Raw genomic sequence first — 23,418 nt, 5'->3', positions numbered from 1 at the left:
ATCAGATAAAACTTTAAAATGGCATTAGTAATGTTTGTCTTAATTTCTTCACTTTCAAACATTAAACCACAGAGCTTTTGTTTTGATGGTAAACCACAGGTTTAAGTTGTTTAAGGTTTATAAACGTTTTTCATTATTTACAAGTATGTGAAGATTTTTGTGTCATGTTGCGATGGCAAATGCTCATTAATGCGAGTCAAACTCCGAGCAGAAGCAGATGGAGTTTGTGTGGATCTGAGATGCTGTACACACCGGCGGATCAGGAGCTGCTCGTGTGTTAATCAATACAGTGCTGCGCTTCACTGAAACACAATAAAACAATAGAAGTCTATGGAAAGTTCCCACAATTCACAGAAACAAACGTGTGTGTGTGTGAGAGAGACGTGTGTGTGTGTGCTGTCAGTTCAGTCTGCATCAGATCAGCAGTTTCTGAGCACTCAGTAGACGTGTAGATGTGAACATGTGTCTCCAATCATCACAGTCTCATGACTGGAGCTCCTGTGTGTTTTCTAGGTTGTTTTTCTTCCAGGTTTCGGCTGTTTGTACATCGATGTTCTTCACCAGAGCGGCACCATCACGCTGACGCTCGCACCAGAGAGCAAAGTGGAAGACATCGTCACACACCACAGGTCAAGCATGCTTATATTCACGCATGTGCTGAGTCTCTCCACAAGAGGGCAGTGTTTGACTTGCTCACCCGTTTGTTTCCCGCAGGCTGTCCGATCAGACGCTGTCCTTCAGGATTCTGCTGAACGAGGCGTGCGTGGCGCTCTGTGATGATATCACCAGCCCGTCCAGTTCAGTGGAGCTGCTGCGTCTCACCGTCTCCAAACTGCTGCTCCAGCTGCCGCCCGGCGAACCCTCGGCCGTCCACACCATCCAGATCCACTGCACCGGCCTGCAGGTGGACAATCAGCTATACGAGCGCGCCAGCTTCCACTTTCCGGTCATCCTGTGCCAGGAGCCTCAGAGCGACGCCGGCTTCCTGTCCCTGAGAGTCACCATCTCCGCCGATGGACGGCTGGACCGCCTCGCACTTCGCGTCCGGCCAGCACGCGTCTATCTGGAGGACACCTTCATCTACTACATGAAGACGCTCTTTCACACCTACATCCCAGAATCCCTGGGTGGGCGGGGCTGTGGTGGAGGGGCGGAGCCTGCGGTTCCATGGGAGGTGCTGGAGTCGAGCCACGCTCTGGTGACGCCGGTGCTGCTGCAGAAGCTGTCCATCGAGCCGCTTCATCTGCTGGTGAGCATCCACGCCTCGCTCAAGCTGTACATCGCCTCCGACCACACGCCGCTGTCCTTCTCACTGTTCGAGCGCAGCCCCGTCTGCACCACACCCAGACAACTGGTGCACACACTCGCCATGCACTACGCCGCCGGAGCGCTCTTCAGAGCAGGTGTGTCTCACTCGCACACACTCACACACACACACGCATGTTTGTTTTACTATACTTGTGAGGAATTTCAGAGACTTCTATTGTTTTTATACTGACCTAACTATATTTTCTAATGCCCTACACCAACCCTACCCCTAAACCTAGGCCTCACAGAAACCTTTTTGAATTTTTACATTTTAAGATAAACTTCATTTAGTATTTTTAATAATTTATTTCCCTTGTGAGGACCGGCCAAATCTCCTTTTACTATCTTTGTGGGGACATCTGGTCCTCACAAGTATAGCTAAACAAGCCCACACACACACACACACTCACACACACACACACACACACACACACACACACAGACTCTTGTAAAATCGACCCTATGTTAGTATATGTTGATTACTGTAGGTTGTTTGGCATCTTGTTCTGTCAACTGTACAGTTTCCTGTTTGCTGAAGAAATGCTTGATTATTTTGAGAGTTGTGATCTGTTTATTCTCTGATTCTATTCACTTTCCTTTTGATCACAATGTTTTTGATTTATTTTTTCCTAATAAAACTCATAATCAATAATTCCATTCAGTCAGTTCACTCGGTACAACACATGACTATGGGATATCACACTCTTCATCAGCTGAAGACACCTATATTCACGTCTGAAAGACGCTTTTCAGGCAGGACAAATCCCGGCTTCTGCCTCATCAGCAGGAAGTGCGTTCCACGGCCGGTACATTCAGTGTGCGCTGGTGTCATTGGGCCATGCTATGGTGGGTCAGTGTCATCTTTGTCTGACCCTAGCGAACCTGCCTGAGCGGGATCGGAGTGCATTCCTCAGCGCCCCGATCTCTCCCCACTCTTCAGAGAAGGCCTTGGTGTGTTTCAGGTGCGGTTTAAGGACTCTAAAAATCAGGCAGAGTCCTATCATGCATCTCCTTAATGAGTCTAGAACATGCAGATCAAAAACACAGACCAGGAAGACGCAGAAACGAGTGCTCTCATATGAAAGCTGTCTAATGTTTCAGAGTGAAATGTGGATCCAGAAAGAGGTAAAGGCCTGTGAAGCTTTGAGATACTGATGGAAGCCATGTACTGCATCTTTGCTTTGATAATATTACTGAATATGATCCAGATGTAGTATTTGATAAAAATGCTATTTTTTTTTAAAGGAACACTCCACTTTTTTGGAAATAGGCTCATTTTACAACTCCCCAAGAGTTAAACAGTTGAGTTTTACCGTTTTTGAATCCGTTCAGCCGATCTTCGGGTCTGGCTGTAGCACTTTTAGCTTAGCTTAGCATAGATCATTGAATCGGATTAGACCATTAGCATTTGGTCATCAAAAATTACCAAAGAGTTTCAATAATTTTCCTATTTAAAACTTGACACTTCTGTAGTTACATCGTGTACTAAGACTGATGGAAAATGAAAAGTTGCGTTTTTTTTTTTTAGGCTGATATGTCTAGGAACTATACTCTCGTTCCGGCGTAATAATCAAGTAACGTTGCTGCCGTACCGTGTGTGCAGCAGGCGCAGTGATATTACGCAGCACCTGAAAGGGACCAGTTGTTTTGTTCTGAGTTCTTTCTACCGTTAAATTTAAAGGATTTGTTGTGGAGTGAAGGAAATAAAATAGTATATTTTTTCAATATGTGTGGCTGACTGTATTATGATGACATGAACAGTTGTGGAGTCAGTAGGCTATATTAAACTGCGTGAGGCGTCGGCACGATCGCTTGATTTTTATTTATTTATTTTTTTCTTATAAAAGTGGAAACAATTTACAATAGCCTACTCCTTCGTTTGTGGTTATATAAGAGTAAGACATTATTCAAAACTATTCAAAATATTTCTTTTATTTGTGTACATTTACAATAAAAACAAAACATTGTGCTTTTCTCAAGAGCGCATCGCAAAAATGAACCGAAATTCTGCATATAGGCTGCTAATTGTTGCAGGTTTTTTCCCTTTCATTTTAATTGTTTAATTATTTAGAAAAATATATTGTGCATATGGTCCTATTTATTTATTTGATATGTAATAGCTTATGTTTTTCTCCGTTCGCAGAAGCGCTGCAGGTGCGTGAATCCTCACGGTCATGTTGTTTATGCTGCTTTTTGCGTGTATAAAATTAATCCCTGGAAAACAAATGTAGGTATTTTTAATGGGTCACAGCCACCTATCAATTTAAATTTAATTTAATTGTAATTTAAGATAATCTTGTCAGTTAACGGTTAATGACTTAACGACCGTCGGTTAGGAGAAGTAAAATAACGGAAATGAACATTCCAGTTTCCTACAAACATTAATCAGAAAAATAATAATACAACAAACACACTCCCAAACACACACTTCTCGTCCCTCTGAGGGTGCCGTCACTCACTCGTGTGTGTGTATATGTGTGTGTGTGTGTGTGTGTGTGCGTGAGTGTGTGTGCATGTTTATGTGGTTTATGAGGACGTAATTCAAAAGGCTTAAAAAACATACTAAATGGTGTTTTTTTGAAAATCTAAAAATGCACAAAGTCTCCTGTGAGGGCTAAGTTTAGGTGTAGGGTTGGTGTAGGGCAATAGCACACACAGTTTGTTCAGTATAAAAACCATTACGCCTATGGAGAGACCCCATAAACCACAAAAACATGCGGGCTGTCTGCTGCTGAGCGGAGAGGTTCTGTTCGTCGTCAGTGTGTGTGAAGACGCGCAGCAGCAGGCCTTTCCCATCACTGAGATCCAGTGTGAACACGACACACACAAGCCTGGACGCATCACACTCACACTGCAGCAGCACCGAGTGACCAGTGACACTGAGGTACACATAATACAGCATCTTTCAGAACCTGAAGGTCACTTTACAAATACAAAAATACATAATCCAAGTAAAATTAAGTGTCAATAATTGTTATAATGACCTTCATGTATAGAATTAAAGCATGAATAATTTTTCGTCATGGATGTTCCTGGATGTTCTTGTGTAATTGTTAGTAGATTTTTTTCTTAACCCTCTGGTGTTTTGTGTGGCGGTCAATCTCTATGAAATGATTGTACTATATTTTAGTTTGATAGATATATCAAACTACTATATTTTCAGTCAGATATTGTTTGGCTGCAGCACCAAACATCTCCACTTGATGAAATTTGATTCCCATTCGTTTCTAGTGCTGTCATTTCTGATGGTGAACAGTACAAGTGTGTATGTGGTTTTTTTCAGGACCATTTAGAATCGTGTGTGTGTGTGTGTTCACATAGCAAATGCCAAAACCTTTAACAAGTTTCATACCATTCCGATGAAGTATAAAAACAAATCAGTCAAATGTCTAAACACCACTAGAGGGTAAATATCTTGCATCTTAAGTTTCCTTCAGTTTGTGTTTCACAGTTTTATCATCAGGAGCCGGTTGCATAAAAGGTTTAGACTAGTCTTAAAAGTTAGTCAGCTAATATTTTTCTTTAAGACTGGTCAAAATGTTTAAAATTTGGTTACATACAGTGCATCCGGAAAGTATTCACTGCTTACTTTTTCCACATTTTGTTATGTTACAGCCTTATTCCAAAATGGATTAAATTCATTATTTTCCTCAAAATTCTGCAAACAATACCCCATAATGACAACGAGAAAGAAGTTTGTTTGAAGTCTTTGCAAATTTATAAAAAAATAAAAATCACATGTACATAAGTATTCACAGCCTTTGCAATGACACTCAAAATTGAGCTCAGGTGCACCTGTTTTCCACCGATCCTCCTTGAGATGTTTCTACAGCTTGATTGGAGTCCACCTGTGGTAAATTCAGTTGATTGGACATGATTTGGAAAGCACACACCTGTCTATATAAGGTCTCACGGTTAACAGTGCATGTCAGAGCACAAACCAAGCCATGGAGTCCACAGAATTGTCTGTAGAGCTCAGAGACAGGATTGCGTCGAGGCACAGATCTGAGGAAGAGTTCAGAACATTTCTGCAGCATTGAAGGTTCACAGAAGCGTGTAGTCTCTGTTACCCTTAATGGAACATCATCAGTTTTATTTTTGGATTCAACTTAGACTAATCTAAGTTTTTATGCAAGCACATTTTTAAAATATGACCAGTCTTAAAGAAAACAATTAGATGCCTGTCTATCTAAACCTGTCTGTCTCTCTCTTGTCTCATGTGTCTGTATCTCGTCTGTGTCTCATGTGTCTGTATCTCGTCTGTCTCATGTGTCTGTATCTCGTCTGTGTCTCATGTGTCTGTATCTCGTCTGTCTCATGTGTCTGTATCTCGTCTGTGTCTCATGTGTCTGTATCTCGTCTGTGTCTCATGTGTCTGTATCTCTCGTCTGTGTCTCATGTGTCTGTATCTCGTCTGTCTCATGTGTCTGTATCTCGTCTGTGTCTCATGTGTCTGTATCTCGTCTGTGTCTCATGTGTCTGTATCTCGTCTGTGTCTCATGTGTCTGTATCTCTGGTCTGTGTCTCATGTGTCTGTATCTCTCGTCTGTGTCTCATGTGTCTGTATCTCGTCTGTGTCTCATGTGTCTGGATCTCGTCTGTGTCTCATGTGTCTGTATCTCGTCTGTCTCATGTGTCTGTATCTCGTCTGTGTCTCATGTGTCTGTATCTCGTCTGTGTCTCATGTGTCTGTATCTCGTCTGTGTCTCATGTGTCTGTATCTCTGGTCTGTGTCTCATGTGTCTGTATCTCGTCTGTGTCTCATGTGTCTGTATCTCGTCTGTGTCTCATGTGTCTGTATCTCTGGTCTGTGTCTCATGTGTCTGTATCTCGTCTGTGTCTCATGTGTCTGTATCTCGTCTGTGTCTCATGTGTCTGTATCTCGTCTGTCTCTCATGTGTCTGTATCTCGTCTGTGTCTCATGTGTCTGTATCTCGTCTGTGTCTCATGTGTCTGTATCTCGTCTGTGTCTCATGTGTCTGTATCTCGTCTGTGTCTCATGTGTCTGTATCTCTGGTCTGTGTCTCATGTGTCTGTATCTCGTCTGTGTCTCATGTGTCTGTATCTCGTCTGTGTCTCATGTGTCTGTATCTCTCGTCTGTGTCTCATGTGTCTGTATCTCTGGTCTGTGTCTCATGTGTCTGTATCTCGTCTGTGTCTCATGTGTCTGTATCTCGTCTGTCTCATGTGCCTGTATCTCTCGTCTGTGTCTCATGTGTCTGTATCTCGTCTGTCTCATGTGTCTGTATCTCGTCTGTGTCTCATGTGTCTGTATCTCGTCTGTCTCATGTGTCTGTATCTCTCGTCTGTGTCTCATGTGTCTGTATCTCGTCTGTGTCTCATGTGTCTGTATCTCGTCTGTCTCATGTGTCTGTATCTCTCATCTGTGTCTCATGTGTCTGTATCTCGTCTGTCTCATGTGTCTGTGTCTCATGTGTCTGTATCTCTGGTCTGTGTCTCGTGTCTGTATCTCGTCTGTCTCGTGTCTGTATCTTCTCTGTCTCATGTGTCTGTATCTCGTCTGTGTCTCATGTGTCTGTGTCTCATGTGTCTGTATCTCTGGTCTGTGTCTCGTGTGTCTGTATCTCGTCTGTCTCGTGTCTGTATCTCGTCTGTCTCGTGTCTGTATCTTCTCTGTCTCATGTGTCTGTATCTCGTCTGTGTCTCGTGTCTGTATCTCGTCTGTCTCGTGTCTGTATCTCGCCTGTCTCATGTGTCTGTATCTCTCGTCTGTCTCATGTGTCTGTATCTCTCGTCTGTGTCTCATGTGTCTGTATCTCGTCTGTGTATCGTGTCTGTATCTCGTCTGTCTCTCATGTGTCTGTATCTCGTCTGTGTCTCATGTGTCTGTATCTCGTCTGTCTCATGTGTCTGTATCTCGTCTGTCTCATGTGTCTGTATCTCGTCTGTGTCTCATGTGTCTGTATCTCGTCTGTGTCTCATGTGTCTGTATCTCGTCTGTGTCTCATGTGTCTGTATCTCGTCTGTGTCTCATGTGTCTGTATCTCTCGTCTGTGTCTCATGTGTCTGTATCTCGTCTGTGTATCGTGTCTGTATCTCGTCTGTCTCTCATGTGTCTGTATCTCGTCTGTGTCTCATGTGTCTGTATCTCGTCTGTCTGTATCTCTGGTCTGTGTCTCGTGTCTGTATCTCGTCTGTCTCGTGTCTGTATCTCGCCTGTCTCATGTGTCTGTATCTCGTCTGTGTATCTCTCGTCTGTGTCTCATGTGTCTGTATCTCGTCTGTGTCTCATGTGTCTGTATCTCGTCTGTGTCTCATGTGTCTGTATCTCGTCTGTGTCTCATGTGTCTGTATCTCGTCTGTGTCTCATGTGTCTGTATCTCGTCTGTGTCTCATGTGTCTGTATCTCGTCTGTCTGTATCTCTTGTCTGTCTGTATCTCTGGTCTGTGTCTCATGTGTCTGTATCTCTCGTCTGTCTCTCATGTGTCTGTTTCTCTCGTCTGTGTCTCGTGTCTCATGTGTCTGTGTCTGTATCTCTGGTCTGTGTCTCATGTGTCTGTGTCTGTATCTCTGGTCTGTGTCTCATGTGTCTGTATCTCGTCTGTGTCTGTTTCTCATGTGTCTGTAACATACCAGTATCACGCCGAGCCCGCCTTCACACACGTGTTCATCTGCACGTTCAACATGGTGAAAAACAAAGCGCTGTGCATCGGCTTCCACTGACACACCGTCTTCGTTTGTGTTATTTAACGAGAGTAAAACACTTAATTAACGTAGAGGGACGACACTACATTGATCGGCTGCTTCTGTATAATGTGATGCTTTAAACCAAAAGGCCTTTCGTTTTGTATTTTTATAAGCAATGCAAGAAAGATGATTTAATGTTTTTATTTAATTTGCTCCTGTATTCTTGTCTAATGATAAATGAATGTCACTATATAATGAATCTTTTTTTTTGTTAATAAAATATAAGATTTGCTAAAGCTGTACAGTGCATCGTCCCGCTGACGTTCGGTTCCGGCTCTGCCTTCGATGCGACACAAACATTCACGATTTTCAGCTCTTCAGTTCTTTCTGATTCTTCATCTGATCAGATGCGTGTGTGTCCTGTGTTTGTGTGTCTGCAGCTTCTGTCTGCAAAGGAAACAGTCGTCAGATATAATTGTTTTACATGCAGTTTTCATCAGATCATAATCCACATGGAATATTTATACTGTTCACACCTATAGGAACTAACCCATCTGTAAGATAAAGCCTCAGAGCGACATACATGTGCGTGTGCTCGTTGACCGGTCGTGAAGGATGAGGATGATGACATTGCGGCCGCACCGTTCTCTGGCGTTTTCTCCTGTTCCAGTGCCGCCATGTGTTTGGCGTACGACCAGGAGATCTGACAAGATCAGCAATCAGTTACAAACACGTTTTGGAAAGATCTTATGGTCATTATTCATATGATAATGATTCAAATAATTCAAACGGTATCATCATCAAATTCAAGAGTAATTGGTATTATTTGTAATTTGTGACCCTGGACCACAAAACCAGTCATAAGGGTTCAATTTAGATGTATACATCATCTGACATCTGAATAAATCATCTTTCCATTAATGTATGGTTTGTTAGGATAGGACAATATTTGAAAATCTGGAATCTGAGGGTGCAAAAAAATCAAAATATTGAGAAAATCTCCTTTAAAGTTGTTCAAATGAAGTTCTTAGCAATGCATATTACTAATCAAAAATGAAGTTTTGATATATTTACGGTAGGAAATTTACAAAATATCTTCATGGAACATGATCTTAATATCCTAATGATTTTTGTCATAAAAGAGAAATGTATAATTTTGATCCATACAATGTATTGTTGGTTATTGCTACAAATATACCTGTGTTACTGATGACTGCTTTTGTGCTGCAGGGACACATATGAGTTCAGTGTGAAACTACAATGTGACCATTTCAACATGGCAAAATAATTGGCTTAATGTTTATTTCAACATTTTTTTGAATCAAACATTGTACCTGGGTACATTAACATTAGTTAATGCGTAGTGAACGAACTTGATCAATGAAGCACTGTGCTAAACACTGACATGCTGTAAATATATATAGACATCGGTAGTTAGAGCATTAACTAATGTAAACAAATGTGACCATAGTAAAGCGTTGCTCTGTTTGTTAATTAATGCAGGTTCCTCAATAATAAGCTTACAGCCTTTAGCAAATAACATTAGACTAGATTTATAACTGCTGTAACATGAACAATGTTGATCTGGTTTTAAGGCATGAATATTAATAATCCAGACCTCACTGTGACCTGTTAATGCTCTGTTTGTTAACATCAATCAATTAGATACCATGAGCTAATGATGGACAATACTGACAGCCTTTATTCATCAATTAAATGTTTTACATGAATATTTCATGAAGTTTTGAAAATTAATTGTAATAAAATGTAAAAATGATTTTCCGAACGAAAGTGAACTAATGTTAAAGTGTAAGAGCTCAAACTAAAGCATTTGTTTAATCTAATTAATTGGGTCTCATGAACTAACAATGAGCAAACGTCTTTATTAAACTAGTGTTTTTTTATTGTACAGTTTAATATATTAACCTGTTAAAATGAACTAAATTGAGTAGTCCAGTAACTATAGTAAGGTCTTGTGTTAACATTAATGGTTGGTGTGCTAAGAATGAGCAGTATCGTTTCTACAGCATTTACGTTAATGCTACGAAGTATTATTCATTATTAACTCACGCTTGCTCATATTAAATTAGCATTACCAATAAAATGTCACGTTTTATATTAATGTTTAAAACCATATATGAATAATGTTAGTCCATGACACTTTGATAATAAAACTCTTATTTTAATGTGTTAACAATAGTTTAAGACATCATAGATTAAATTATTTACATTTAATCGCTAATAATCTTTCAGTAACTATAAATGTAGATAAAAGCATCTGCTCATTGCATAAATGTAGACACAAATGAAAGAGCTGTCCTTTGATAGCTTTATTTGAGAAGCATTTACATAGAAAAAAATGGCATATGAAAAAAATATATAAAAATGTGTCTAAAAAGCACAGAATAAATGGACAAGAAATCATTCACACAATCCATATAATATACAGTAAACATCCTCATAATCTTAAAACAGCTAATTAACACATTCAGCAGCAAAGCAGCATCTTTTCTTCAAGATTATTTCCTGGTGATATGAGGAGATGAATCTCATATCTGTGAAGTGAAGATGTCCATCAGAGAAGTGCTTCTGTTCTGAGGGAATATGATGATACTCAGATCACGACACACTTTCAGCAACAGCAGAAATCATTCTGTCATCGTTTACTCTCCATGTCATTCAAACCTCTATGACTGACTGACTTCTGGGAAACAAGATGCTTTTTGGAGCCCACCGACTTTCAGAAGGAGATATTTTGAGAAAGACGGACAGGTTTGAATGACATGAAGGAGAGTAAACGATGACTGCTTCTAGATGTTTCAGAGTTAATAATGAATGAAGTCTTACTGTAATCGTGAGCTGAAGATGCTGTAAATCCTTCATGAAGCTGCGTGACGCACTCGAGTGTGAACAGAGCAAATAATGAAAGAGGAACGAGTCTCATCTACAGACTGAAGAAGTCACGGATTAAACTAATTGGATTTTTTTGTCTTTTCAACCTCAAGATCCTCACTGAGAACTGAGCTGATAAACAAAAAGGGTTATTATAGTTAAAACCATTTTCAAAAAATCATTCCTTGAAATAAAATACATTTTAACTGAAATAAACTAGAAAACATTTTATTTCAGCTCGTTTCCAAGGCAACATTTCCCCTGTTCATCTAATTTAAAGGGTTAGTTCATCCAAAAATGAAACTTCTGTCATTAATTACTCAGCCTCATGTCGTTCCAAACCCGTAAGACCTTCGTTAATCTTCAGAACACTAATTAAGATATTTGTGATGAAATCCGAGAGCTCTCTGACCCTCAGACAGCAAGGATACTAACACCATCAAGGCTCAGAAACATAGCAAGGACATCGTTAAAATAATCCACGTCACATCAGCGGTTCAGCTGTAATTATACAAACCTAAGAGAATAGTTTTTGTGCGCAAAGAAAACAAAAATAATGATTTTATTCAGTTGCATTGCTGTCTATGCAGGGTTAGAGAGCTCTCGGATTTCATCACAAATGATTAACTAAGTGTCTTATGAGTTTGGAATGAAGCGAGGATGAGTAATTAATGACAGAAGTTTCATTTTTGGGTGAACTATCCCTTTTAATGTGATGAATTAAATTACTAAAATTAAAACAAATGAAAGTGTAAAAAATATACAGACATTTAAATTAAAACTAAAAAAAAAAAAAGACAAAACGCAACTAAATTACTAAAACATTCACTAAACTTAACATGAAAGCAGAAATGATCAAAAATAAACTAATGCCAAAAAAACAACAAAAGCTATTCTCAATGAGACTGAAATAACAGGATGAGCATGACTCATGAATGTAAGAAATGCTGATGAAGAGATCGTGCTGCTGACTTAGATGATAACAGAGCAGTGTGACCTCTGACCTTATACGTGGACGCCCGTGTCCCATCAGTCCCACAGTTCAGCTGTTCTTCATCAGCGGTGGCTTGAGCCTCGTCCTCCTCCTCCTCCTCCTGCTGCCCAATAAACACACACACACTCCCAAGATCAGCAGATTTGAATGTTTTGGTGCCGTTTTTGTAACCATTTTCTCCTCTAGAAATGTGCTTCTGGTGAAATCAGGCCGAGTCTCAGTACTGATCAAACTCCAGAAACATCACATGACGCACCTGAGCGCTGCAGTCGTCCTCTTCTGTGGCTCTGCTCCTCCGTGTCTCTCTCTCCAGCACTCGCTGAAGCTCGTTCTCCCCGACGGCGGAGCGCAGCGCCACGAAATCCGGCCAGTGCTTGAGCAGCTCGTCGAACACACACGCCTGACGCACAGAGACACAGATGGGTCAGACGGGTGCACGCGGGTCAGTCTGCAGGTGTGTGTCAGTCACTGACCTGTGTCTCTCTGAAGACGTAGGGGCCGAGCGCTCGCTGCTGACTCAGGACTCGCTGTGCCGCGTCTGGAGGAACGTGGATCTGCAGCGCCGGAGGAACAGAACAACTGAGGAAGCAGCTGATGATGATGGACACCTTCCTCTGGAGCGTCACGTCATCACAGTGGGAGTGACACAGATCCTGCACACACACACACACACAAGTTTACTGAACCTGAAAATCTAAAACAAAAGTCTGCTTGTGTTTTATGTTTTGGATCATATTTGCTCCATCAGGATTTTATGGCGCATCCAGTCTGATACAGTGAGAATATGAAGCTCAGTTTTATTCAGAGACTTAAACTGAACAAAAATATGAATCTGCTGCAGATGGTGATATTATATGATGAAATTCTGCTGTTTGTGATGTAAATCAATGAGATCTTTATAACAGTGCAGTAGATACTGACATAAAATGATCTAAATATCAGCGGTCACTTTATATCTCCAATAATATATCCCAGTAAGATGAGATGTAAATGATCCAAACATATAATGCAATGCTGATTGAGAGATGAAGAAATAAACGCTCCTCAGAAGATGTGAGATGAAGATCATTCCTCCGCTGAGGAACAGAGAAAGTAAAGCTTCTGGAAACAAAAGATCCTGAAGATCAGATTTGAGACGCACTGATCTTTCTAGAAAATGATTGATGGAGAATCAAGTAAAGCTGGGCTGCTTCAGTCCAGTAAGAGTTCATCTGGAGATATTACTAACAATATCAAAGTTATTCTTGCGTTTAATGGTTAAAGAACATCAGGAATGAAGACTGGAATTATCCACAGACTAAGATAAAGCTCCTTCTCCAGATGAATGTGTGGAGTGTCTCTTTCTCATCTCACCTTGTACCTCTGAACCTCCAGCCAGAAGAGCAGATCGTTCTCCAGCAGATCATCACGGACAGACAGAAACTTCTGGAACTGCAGATGGGTGACGGGATTCGACAGAGCCCTGCGCAGAGCCACCGACTCCTGAGACCAACTCATCAGACCTCCAGACACCTGCTGACAGACACACACACGCGCACGCACACACACACACACACACACACACACCATCATCAGTTTGTGGCAGTGAATAAAGAGGTATCATACCAATCACAATTGCAGTATGGAGTACCTCAAGGCTCAGTAGTAGGACCGTTACTTTTTGTGTTTGTATTGTTGTCTATTGCTACAAATATACCTGTGTTACTGATGACTGCTTTTGTGCTGCAGGGACACATAGTTTATTTGTGGCCTGACAAAACATACGGAATGCATAGTTGATATAAAAAACTGGATGACTAGCAATTTCTTACTGCTAAATTCTGAAAAAAAACAGAGGTGTTAATTATCAGACCTAAAACCTCTGCATGTAATAACTTAGATTACTGTCTAATACTTGATGGCTGTTCTGTAAATTCTTCGTCATCAGTTAGGAACTTTTTGATAGCAATCTTTCCTTCGAAAAACATGTTTCTAGCATTTGTAGTACTGCATTTTTCCATCTTAAAAACATATCTAAATTACGACCTATGCTCTCAACGTCAAAAGCAGAAACATTAATTCATGCATTCATGACCTCGAGGCTAGATTATTGTAATGCTTTATTGGGTGGTTGCTCTGCACGTTTAATAAACAAACTCCAGCTGGTTCAAAATGCAGCAGCTAGAGTTCTTACTAGAACCAGGAAGTATGACCACATTAGCCCGGTTCTGTCAACACTGCACTGACTCCCTATCAAACATCGTATACGTTTTAATATCTTGCTAATTACCTATAAAGCCCTGAATGGTTTAGCTCCTCAGTATTTGAGCGAGCTCTAATCATATTATAGTCCTCCACGTCCGCTGCGATCTCAAAACTCTGGCCATTTGATAATACCTAGAATATCAAAATCAACTGCGGGCGGCAGATCCTTTTCCTATTTAGCACCCAAACTCTGGAACAATCTACCTAACACTGTTCGGGAAGCAGACACACTCTGTCAGTTTAAATCTAGATTAAAGACCCATCTCTTTAACCTGGCTTACACATAACACACTAATACACTTCTATTATTCAAATCCGTTAAAGGATTGTTAGGCTGCATTAATTAGATCAACCGGAACCGGGAACACTCCCCATAACACATGATGTACTTGTTACATCATAAGAAGAATGGCATCTACGCTAATATTAGTCTTTTTAATATTAGCTAATTAAAGTGTTTCTTTCTTATAGCCACCAGATCAGATGGTCACTGCAGTCACCCGGATCCAGACACACACACAAACAGACATGTGCAGCTGGAACACACTGGACAGGATCTAAATCATCTGACACATGAATCCATGTTACATCACATCATGACATGAACATGATCCAGCGGCTCTTACAGTCACAATGATCATCAGACAGGAATCAATTACAGGCAATTAGCACTGTTACTGTTATCTTGACGTGCTGATAGAAAAAAAACTAAATTAATGCATGAATGGCACAATGTGTCCAGAAAAAAAAATCATTCAAGAAAAATTTCATAAAACAAATATGAATTCAATTAGAAGAGAAATCTCTCTTTCTTTAATTTATCATGTCAGAATGATCTCACCTTCCACACGCATCTCCTCCTGCGCTGACGGACAACCGGCTGCTGCACACACTCCACGTCCGTCACCTGCACACACACACACACACCTGTCTCAGTGCACATGCATTCGTTCACAGGAAGTGAGGTCATCAGTGCCTCCAGTCATCAGAGGAAGAGTGTGATATGAGAGAGATCCCGTTACAGATTTATTCACCTGTTCTGTATTTTCTTTATGAAGTTTGTGTGTCATGATGGATGTTTGCACGCAGGAGATCACAGATGCTGAGTGTGTTTTACTCCGTGACCACCTCCTCCTCCTCATCATCATCATCAGTGTTCAGGACAGGAGCAGAATGAGACGCATCTCTGTCAACTGGTGTCTGATGATCTGATCAGCAGGTGTTTTGGGTAATTACTGTAATTAGTGTAATTAGGAAACCGGAGGAATCTCAGGTGTAATTTGCTCACAGGTAACGTGAGGAGAGACAGACTCAGACATCAGAGAACATCTCACTGCAGACACACATCTCTCCTCAAATACAAACCCTGACAGACTGAGCAGCACAACACACTCAAATGTGATTATTATTGTTATTATTATGTAGCAGTTTTCCACCAGGGGCGTCAGGAGGACTTCAAATGATTTCATGTACACAGGACTGGTGAACAGGGTAAAACTTAATCGCCCGTTGATTAATCACAATTGTTTTGTATTAGAAGTTTTGTGAAATGTTACGTTTAAATATTAGGCATTGTTTAATTAAATATGCACTAATTTACATAGATTTCCCGAACACAAATCTGAACATTGGATAAAACCAGGTTCATAATCTTTGTTTGATTTTGTCGAAGGTTTTGGATTTCTCTTTTTATCACTCCATAAATCAGAACATACTGTCAACAGACAGAAAACAAACACATTTTCACCATGTTTTTAGGAGTGAAATGTATAAATCAGTGTGAATGATAATATGAATAAACCTTCAGGATAAAACTGTAATGTTTGCTGTATGTAAGTGCTGCTGAAGCGGAGATTTGTCCAAAACAAGATATTTCTGGAAAACATTAATTACAATTCTGGCTTTTTTATAATGATTATGCATTTGACGCCAAGATCAGGTAAAAACTGAAATTCAAACATATTTACAAAAAAATCCTGATCCTTAATCCTTATCAGCAAATCAGGATCGACTGGAAAAGTGTAAATTAAACAGGTCACAAATTAAAAAGTGCAGGAACCCTGAAGAACATTCAGCTCTTAAAACTTCTGTAATCCAGAAACTTATTTTAATTATTTTAGTTACATATTTGAGTCTATGGACACTTCTAGTTTCTGTACATTAAAAGGTTTCAAACACAAAACTGTCATTATAGCAGGTGAAGCACAGGATCATTGTATTCAGCCTCTGAATATTGTTATGATGAAGAGACTTGAGTCAGAAAGTGCAGGACTACAGTGAATTTGTTTTCTTGAAAATGGAGTGTTTAAGGGATCTGTATGTAAAGATATTCATTAACATACAGGAAGCTTTAGAGAAGAGAGGAGTTTGAGTGTTATAGATGATGGTGTGTATGTTTCATTACCTTCTGCTGCTGACGCGTGATGAAGTGTGAGCTCGAGAGAAACAGCGGCAGCCATCGAGTTTCCAGACGATTGTGAAGCAGAGACTGAAGCTCAGTGAGAACTGACAGAGAGACAGACTCACGCTGGAGACGCTGCCACCCACCACACATCTGCAGCAACTACACACACACACACAACCACACACACACAACCACAAATGTGAGCCTGCAGCACAAAAGCAGTCATCAGTAACACAGGTATATTTGTAGCAATAGCCAACAATACATTGTATGGATCAAAATTACTCATGCTCATTCAGACTCGAGCCGGTCTCGTACCCTCATCTGCTGTTCTTCTGTGGCTGGACTTCCGGGTCCAAACAGGAAGCTGCTGCTGAGATATTTGTCTCTGATGCTGTTGTTTCTCTCCTCCAGCAGTGCTCCATCACTCTTCTTCAGCTGCTCCACATCCAGCCAGCACTGCAGCTCCAGACTAGGCAAGGCAAGTTTATTTATATAGCACATTTCACACACAGTGGTCATTCAAAGTGCTTTACATAAAAGAAAGTGAAATAGTCATAAACAAAATAATATTAATAATCAATAATAGAAACAAGGAATTAAAAATATCACAATAAAAACAAGAAAATTATATAAAATTTGATTTAAAATTAATTTAAAACAGTTAAGAGTAGAAAATGATTATACATAAAATTCATTGCAGTCAGTTGGGACATATAGCACAGTGCTCATTCAACAAATGCACAGTTAAACAGATGAGTTTTGAGTCTTGATTTAAATGTGGCTAATGTTTTAGCACATCTGATCTCTTCTGGAAGCTGGTTCCAGCTGCGGGCCGCATAATGGCTAAAAGCAGACTCCCCTTGTTTTGTGTGAACCCTTGGTATTTCTAACTGACTCGATCCTAATGATCTGAGTGGTCTGTTCGGTTTATATTCAGTGAGCATATCAGCAATATATTTAGGTCCTGGGCCATTGAGTGACTTATAAACGAGTAAAAGTACTTTAAAATCAATCCTAAATGTAACTGGAAGCCAGTGTAAGGACCTGAGGACTGGTGTGATATGCTCAGATTTTCTGGTTCTAGTCAGAATCCTGGCAGCAGCGTTCTGGATGAGCTGCAGCTGTCTAATTCTTAGGAAGGCCGGTGAGGAGACCATTACAGTAATCCACCCTGCTGGTGATAAAGGCATGAACAAGTTTCTCCAAGTCTTGACTGGAAACAAAACATCTAATTCTTGCAATGTTTTTGAGATGATAGTATGCTGATTTAGTTACTGCTTTGACATGACTACTGAAACTAAGGTCTGTCTCCAGAATCACCCCAAGATTTCTGACTTGATTTTTAGTTGTTTGACCCCTAGAGTCAAGATATGCATTCACCTTGAGAACTTCATCTTTGTTTCCAAATGCAATGACTTCAGTTTTCTCCTTGTTTAACTGAAGAAAGTTCTGGCACATCCAACTGTTAATTTCATCAATGCATTGGCAGAGGGAGTCAATGGGGCTGTAGTCATTTGGAGGTAAGGCTAAGTAAATCTGGGTATCATCAGCATAGCTGTGATAGGCAATTTGGTTCTTCCTCATTATCTGACTTAGTGGGAGCATATACAGGTTAAACAAGAGCGGTGCTAGAATTGAGCCTTGTGGGACTCCACATGTCATAGACATCCACTTAGACTCATGCTCTCCTTACCTCATGCTCATGTTCTTCTCTTGAATTGCATCCAGGAGAGCTGAATTACAGTCTTGTGCTACAGCATCACAAAAAAATATTTGTCGACAATTTTTTTAGTGTCAACGTTGGCGATAATGTCGACTAATCGTTTCAGCCCTACACACAAACACATGCACAACACACAAGCAGGTCAAACCAGTGTACAGGACGCTTGGACACACATCAGTCCTGCCGGGCTTCATTCACCTGGCCGAGTTCTGCTCCAGGAAGGACAGGAAGTGCTGCAGTTCCATGCGGTTCCGCAGCAGAGAATCCAGACGAAACCCACGGAACTCTCGCGGAACCTTTGACCAGAGATCCGGCGCTCTGCTGCCCTCTGCTGGTGCAGCTACAGTCCTGTGCTCCTGCTGGACAACATGCGAGCAGCGTGATCCTGCAGGTTCAAGAGCACTGTCCTAGGACATGTTTACATATTTATACTATTCTATAGTAGGGATGTAACAATATTATCAATATCGCGATAGCAATATATTCAATATACACTGTGGAACACATGATGTACTACTCAAACTCTTGCTGCAGTGGACAGCATGTTTACCAGTGACAGACAAATCACATCACATGTGCAACATCATGAGGTCGAGCGAGCATACTGTAGTACTGCACAGTGTGCACTGCATACACAGGCAGCATCAGGTGTGTGATGGTGAATTACCTGCTGTGGTCTGCTCTGTGTGTGTGTGTAGAGAGTCTGCAGCGTCTGGAAGAGCTCTGCCTCGGCGTAACGCACCTCCTGCCACTGCGCCACCTACAGACAGAGACAGACACTGCACTGCTGCCTCCTACAGGACAATAACTGATCACTAACATGAGGAGCAGGGGCGGACTTAACCAATAGGCGAGGTAAGCGGCCGCTTAGGGCCCCGGGGAACCAGGGGGCCCCGTCTGATATTGGCGAAACATATTTGGCAAATGCTCCAGTGTGTATTTGTGTTATGGAGAGCGTCAAATGTTCCCTCATCGCTCAAAACACTGAGTTCTTGTCAGGTGCTGAGTTCTGTAAGCTTGAGAATCCTCTCATTATAACAAAGTGTAGATAAGATGTAAATAAGAGATTCCTTGTGCAGTGCAGAGAGCTTATCAACAGAACGTCATGAGATCGCGATGAACTGAAGTGAGTGACAGCTTCTAGTGATTACAGACGGAGAGCTCTTTATGCACATTCTAAGCTGTTTTGACTGTCACAGAGATGTTCACCTCAGTAAAGAAAGCATTGCGTTTCAAGTCACAATACAAGCATTGTGTTTCACTTGATGCTTCAAAATGACTCTCTTGTGTGCTTTTCCTAGGCGCGCTGGTGCAAACTGCTGCACACTCGTATAAATGCATGAATGCGATGACTGAGTTTTTTGCTTAAAAGATTACATTTTCGATTTGTTTCTCAGCAAACCCTACCATATGAGAGAGTGTGTGTGTGTGTGAGAGAGAGAGAGAGAGAGTGTGTGTGTGACATTACAAACACTAATTGACAAATATGTACATCAAAACAAAGGAACATTTTTTGCTTGTTTCGTTGATTTCAAGAAAGCATTTGATTCAATCTGGCATGAAGGACTATACCTAAAACTTATCGACAGTGGAATAGGGGGAAAATTCTATGATTTGATCAAATCAATGTACACAGCCAGCCATTGTGCGGTTAAAATTGGGAACCAAAGAACCGAATTCTTCCCCCAGGGGCGTGGAGTGAGACAGGGATGCAGTTTAAGCCCCGCCCTCTTCAACATCTACATCAACCAATTGGCCAACATATTAGAACACGCCCCCTTTCAAGGTCTCACTCTACACGACACAGAGATAAAGTGTCTTCTCTACGCAGATGACCTGGTCCTCCTGTCGCCCACTGAAGAGGGGCTTCAGGACTAGGGATGGGTATCGTTAAGGTTTTAACGGTATTACTACTCTTACCGATACTGCTTATCGATCCGGTACTTTAACGGTATTCTTATCGGTACTTTTTGTTTTACTTTGTTTCTTTGTTCATATTCTTACAGTATCGTATCTTATGTATATAAAACACTAAAAATGCCTGCACTTCATCAATTTGTAAATGCACCAGTGTGCAGGTATTTTTAGTGTTTTATATACATAAGATAAGATACAGTAACAACATGAACAAAGAAACAAAGTAAAACAAACTGACAAATACAATAAAACAAACACACAAACGAAATTAAATAAACAGTGCTTTCATTTTTCCATGAAGGTCTACTAATATTAATGTTCAGGTAAGTAATAGTTACAAAAGTAATCAAATGTAAATGAGCACTGCATAGTTTTCACTGTATGTACTGATAGATTTATGTTTATTAAAGCTATAACGTTGTTCAGATTAAGAGCTGTGGGTGATTTTCTCTTTGCATTTTGTTCTTTGATTAACATTGATGGCTCAAGCTCCAGTCGGACACTTTAAGACAATATACTGACACGCATCGGATTTTCTCCCAACTGTTCTCGTCCACTTAACATAAAAGTGAAGACTCTCATAACCGGCCATTTTGACACATTGTGTGTATATTTTTTGGCATATTTTTGTGTGTTATTTCGACGCGCCCGAAGCTCAAAGTGTGCTTGTCCGTTTTGGAGCACGCCGCCGCGCAGGCACGCGCGCACACACATTTCAGCCTGGGGAACAGCAGATTGTACTTTCAACGTTTTACTATCAAATATGTCCTGCAATGTAGCAACAGTAAAGACGGCATTTTATAACAATCACTGATTGAGCTGATTCAGATGTTAAGTTTTGGTTCGGAGGAACGAATCCGCGCCGCTATGAAGGGAAGGGAGTTGTGCTAGAAGAAATGCGGCTATAATCCTTGGAAGCCAAAATCGAAAAAAAAAAAAAATACTTAGCTTAATATAACAGCCACAGGCCTAAAGTGTGAGCAGATGTTTGAATAGTTGGTTCTCTCTTCTATCATAATTAAACAGGACTCATGTTGCGTGTGCTGAAGTTCCCCGCGTGAGCGCGATCTGGCTTCTGAATTGCGCATAGCAAAAATGCATCATAGACAAATGTTTGAATATTATTGCACATAAAAACAGCTGGCGAGAGAGAGAGAGAGAGAGAGAGAGGGAGAGAGAGAGAGAGCAACAATAAATGTATGTGTGTTTTCTTAACTTCTCCAATACCGACAGAAGTACCGATAACGTCAGAGCTTATCGATACTCCGGTCTTTCATAATTTAGCCCCGAGACCGATTTAATACCGAGTTTCGGTACCCATCCCTATTCAGGACAGCCTGAATCTGCTGGAGGATTACTGTCAGACCTGGGCCCTGACGGTCAACCTCCAAAAAACTAGAGTAATGATGTTCCAGAAACGCTCCAGATCTCAAATCTGGCTCAAACTTTTCAGATCTATAATTGAACCAATTGTTTTATATGGCAGTGAAGTGTGGGGTCCTTCTATAAAATTTGACTTCTTAAATTGGGAAAAACGCCCGATCGAAACTCTACATTTAGATTTCTGTAAAAGAATACTCAAAGTTCAAAGAAAAACTCCAAACAACGGATGCAGAGCAGAATTAGGCCAATACCCTCTGCTTCTAAACATTCAAAAAAGAGCCCTGAAATTCTGGAAACACCTAAAAACAAGCGACCCCAACACATACCATTACAAAGCCCTAAAACACCAAGAGCTGAGCGTAAGTAAGAGTCCCCTCCTTCAGCTGGTGCTGAGACTGACTGAGCTCACACACACAGAGATCAGCCAGCCTCAGGACACACACACACTCACACACACAGAGATCAGCCAGCCTCAGGACACACACACACACTCACACACACAGAGATCAGCCAGCCTCAGGACACACACACACTCACACACACAGAGATCAGCCAGCCTCAGGACACACACACACACACACACACACAGAGATCAGCCAGCCTCAGGACACACACACACTCACACACACAGAGATCAGCCAGCCTCAGGACACACTCACACACACAGAGATCAGCCAGCCTCAGGACACACACACACTCACACACACAGAGATCAGCCAGCCTCAGGACACACACACACTCACACACACAGAGATCAGCCAGCCTCAGGACACACACACACTCACACACACAGAGATCAGCCAGCCTCAGGACACACACACACTCACACACACAGAGATCAGCCAGCCTCAGGACACACACACACTCACACACACAGAGATCAGCCAGCCTCAGGACACACACACACTCACACACACAGAGATCAGCCAGCCTCAGGACACACACACACACTCACACACACAGAGATCAGCCAGTCTCAGGACACACACACACTCACACACACAGAGATCAGCCAGCCTCAGGACACACACACACTCACACACACAGAGATCAGCCAGCCTCAGGACACACACACACTCACACACACAGAGATCAGCCAGCCTCAGGACACACACACACACACACACACAGAGATCAGCCAGCCTCAGGACACACACACACTCACACACACAGAGATCAGCCAGCCTCAGGACACACACACACTCACACACACAGAGATCAGCCAGCCTCAGGACACACACACACACACAGAGATCAGCCAGCCTCGGCACACACACACACACACACTCACACACAGAGATCAGCCAGCCTCAGGACACACACACACACACACACACACACACACACACACACACACACACACAGAGATCAGCCAGCCTCAGGACACACACACACACACACACACACACAGAGATCAGCCAGCCTCAGGACACACACACACACACACACACACACACAGAGATCAGCCAGCCTCAGGACACACACACACACACACACACAGAGATCAGCCAGCCTCAGGACACACACACACACACACAGAGATCAGCCAGCCTCAGCACACACACACACACTCACACACAGAGATCAGCCAGCCTCAGGACACACACACACACACACACACAGAGATCAGCCAGCCTCAGGACACACACACACTCACACACACAGAGATCAGCCAGCCTCAGCACACACACAGAGATCAGCCAGCCTCAGCACACACACACACTCACACACACAGAGATCAGCCAGCCTCAGGACACACACACACACACTCACACACATTATAAACACAGAAAAACACAAGTACATCACCCATTGGACAAACAGCATTAAAAACCAGCACAAACTGGAATGTTATTGGGCCCTAAATGGAGAATCCACTGTTGCGATCTACCTGAGCGCCG

General features: G+C 41.6%; 2 protein-coding genes across 2 annotated transcripts in view; one reads left to right on the top strand and one right to left on the bottom strand.

The window, feature by feature from the left end:
- The window catches only part of vps13b (vacuolar protein sorting 13 homolog B), a gene marked incomplete at its 3' end in the record, with an annotated part of 144,926 nt that extends 136,933 nt beyond the window's left edge, over positions 1-7,993 (top strand). Inside the window, 4 exon segments of the mRNA XM_079445862.1 lie at positions 514-654; positions 728-1,403; positions 4,080-4,192; positions 7,907-7,993. Of these exon segments, the coding sequence (XP_079301988.1) occupies positions 514-654; positions 728-1,403; positions 4,080-4,192; positions 7,907-7,993 (1,017 nt within the window).
- Positions 7,994-8,326: 333 nt separating this feature from the next.
- The window catches only part of rgs22 (regulator of G protein signaling 22), a gene marked incomplete at both ends in the record, with an annotated part of 28,240 nt that continues 13,148 nt past the window's right edge, over positions 8,327-23,418 (bottom strand). Inside the window, 11 exons of the mRNA XM_079445861.1 lie at positions 8,327-8,404; positions 8,541-8,660; positions 11,854-11,946; positions 12,100-12,243; positions 12,317-12,496; positions 13,197-13,355; positions 14,929-14,994; positions 16,492-16,650; positions 16,810-16,963; positions 18,416-18,624; positions 18,885-18,977. Of these exons, the coding sequence (XP_079301987.1) occupies positions 8,327-8,404; positions 8,541-8,660; positions 11,854-11,946; positions 12,100-12,243; positions 12,317-12,496; positions 13,197-13,355; positions 14,929-14,994; positions 16,492-16,650; positions 16,810-16,963; positions 18,416-18,624; positions 18,885-18,977 (1,455 nt within the window). The remainder of the gene's footprint in view (positions 8,405-8,540; positions 8,661-11,853; positions 11,947-12,099; positions 12,244-12,316; positions 12,497-13,196; positions 13,356-14,928; positions 14,995-16,491; positions 16,651-16,809; positions 16,964-18,415; positions 18,625-18,884; positions 18,978-23,418) is intronic.

Source organism: Barbus barbus, assembly GCF_936440315.1.
Source record: "Barbus barbus genome assembly, chromosome: 21".
NCBI classification, from domain to species: domain Eukaryota; kingdom Metazoa; phylum Chordata; class Actinopteri; order Cypriniformes; family Cyprinidae; genus Barbus; species Barbus barbus.
The sequence above is the reverse complement of the archived record's forward strand: the minus strand, read 5'-3'. Positions and strand labels throughout refer to the sequence as shown.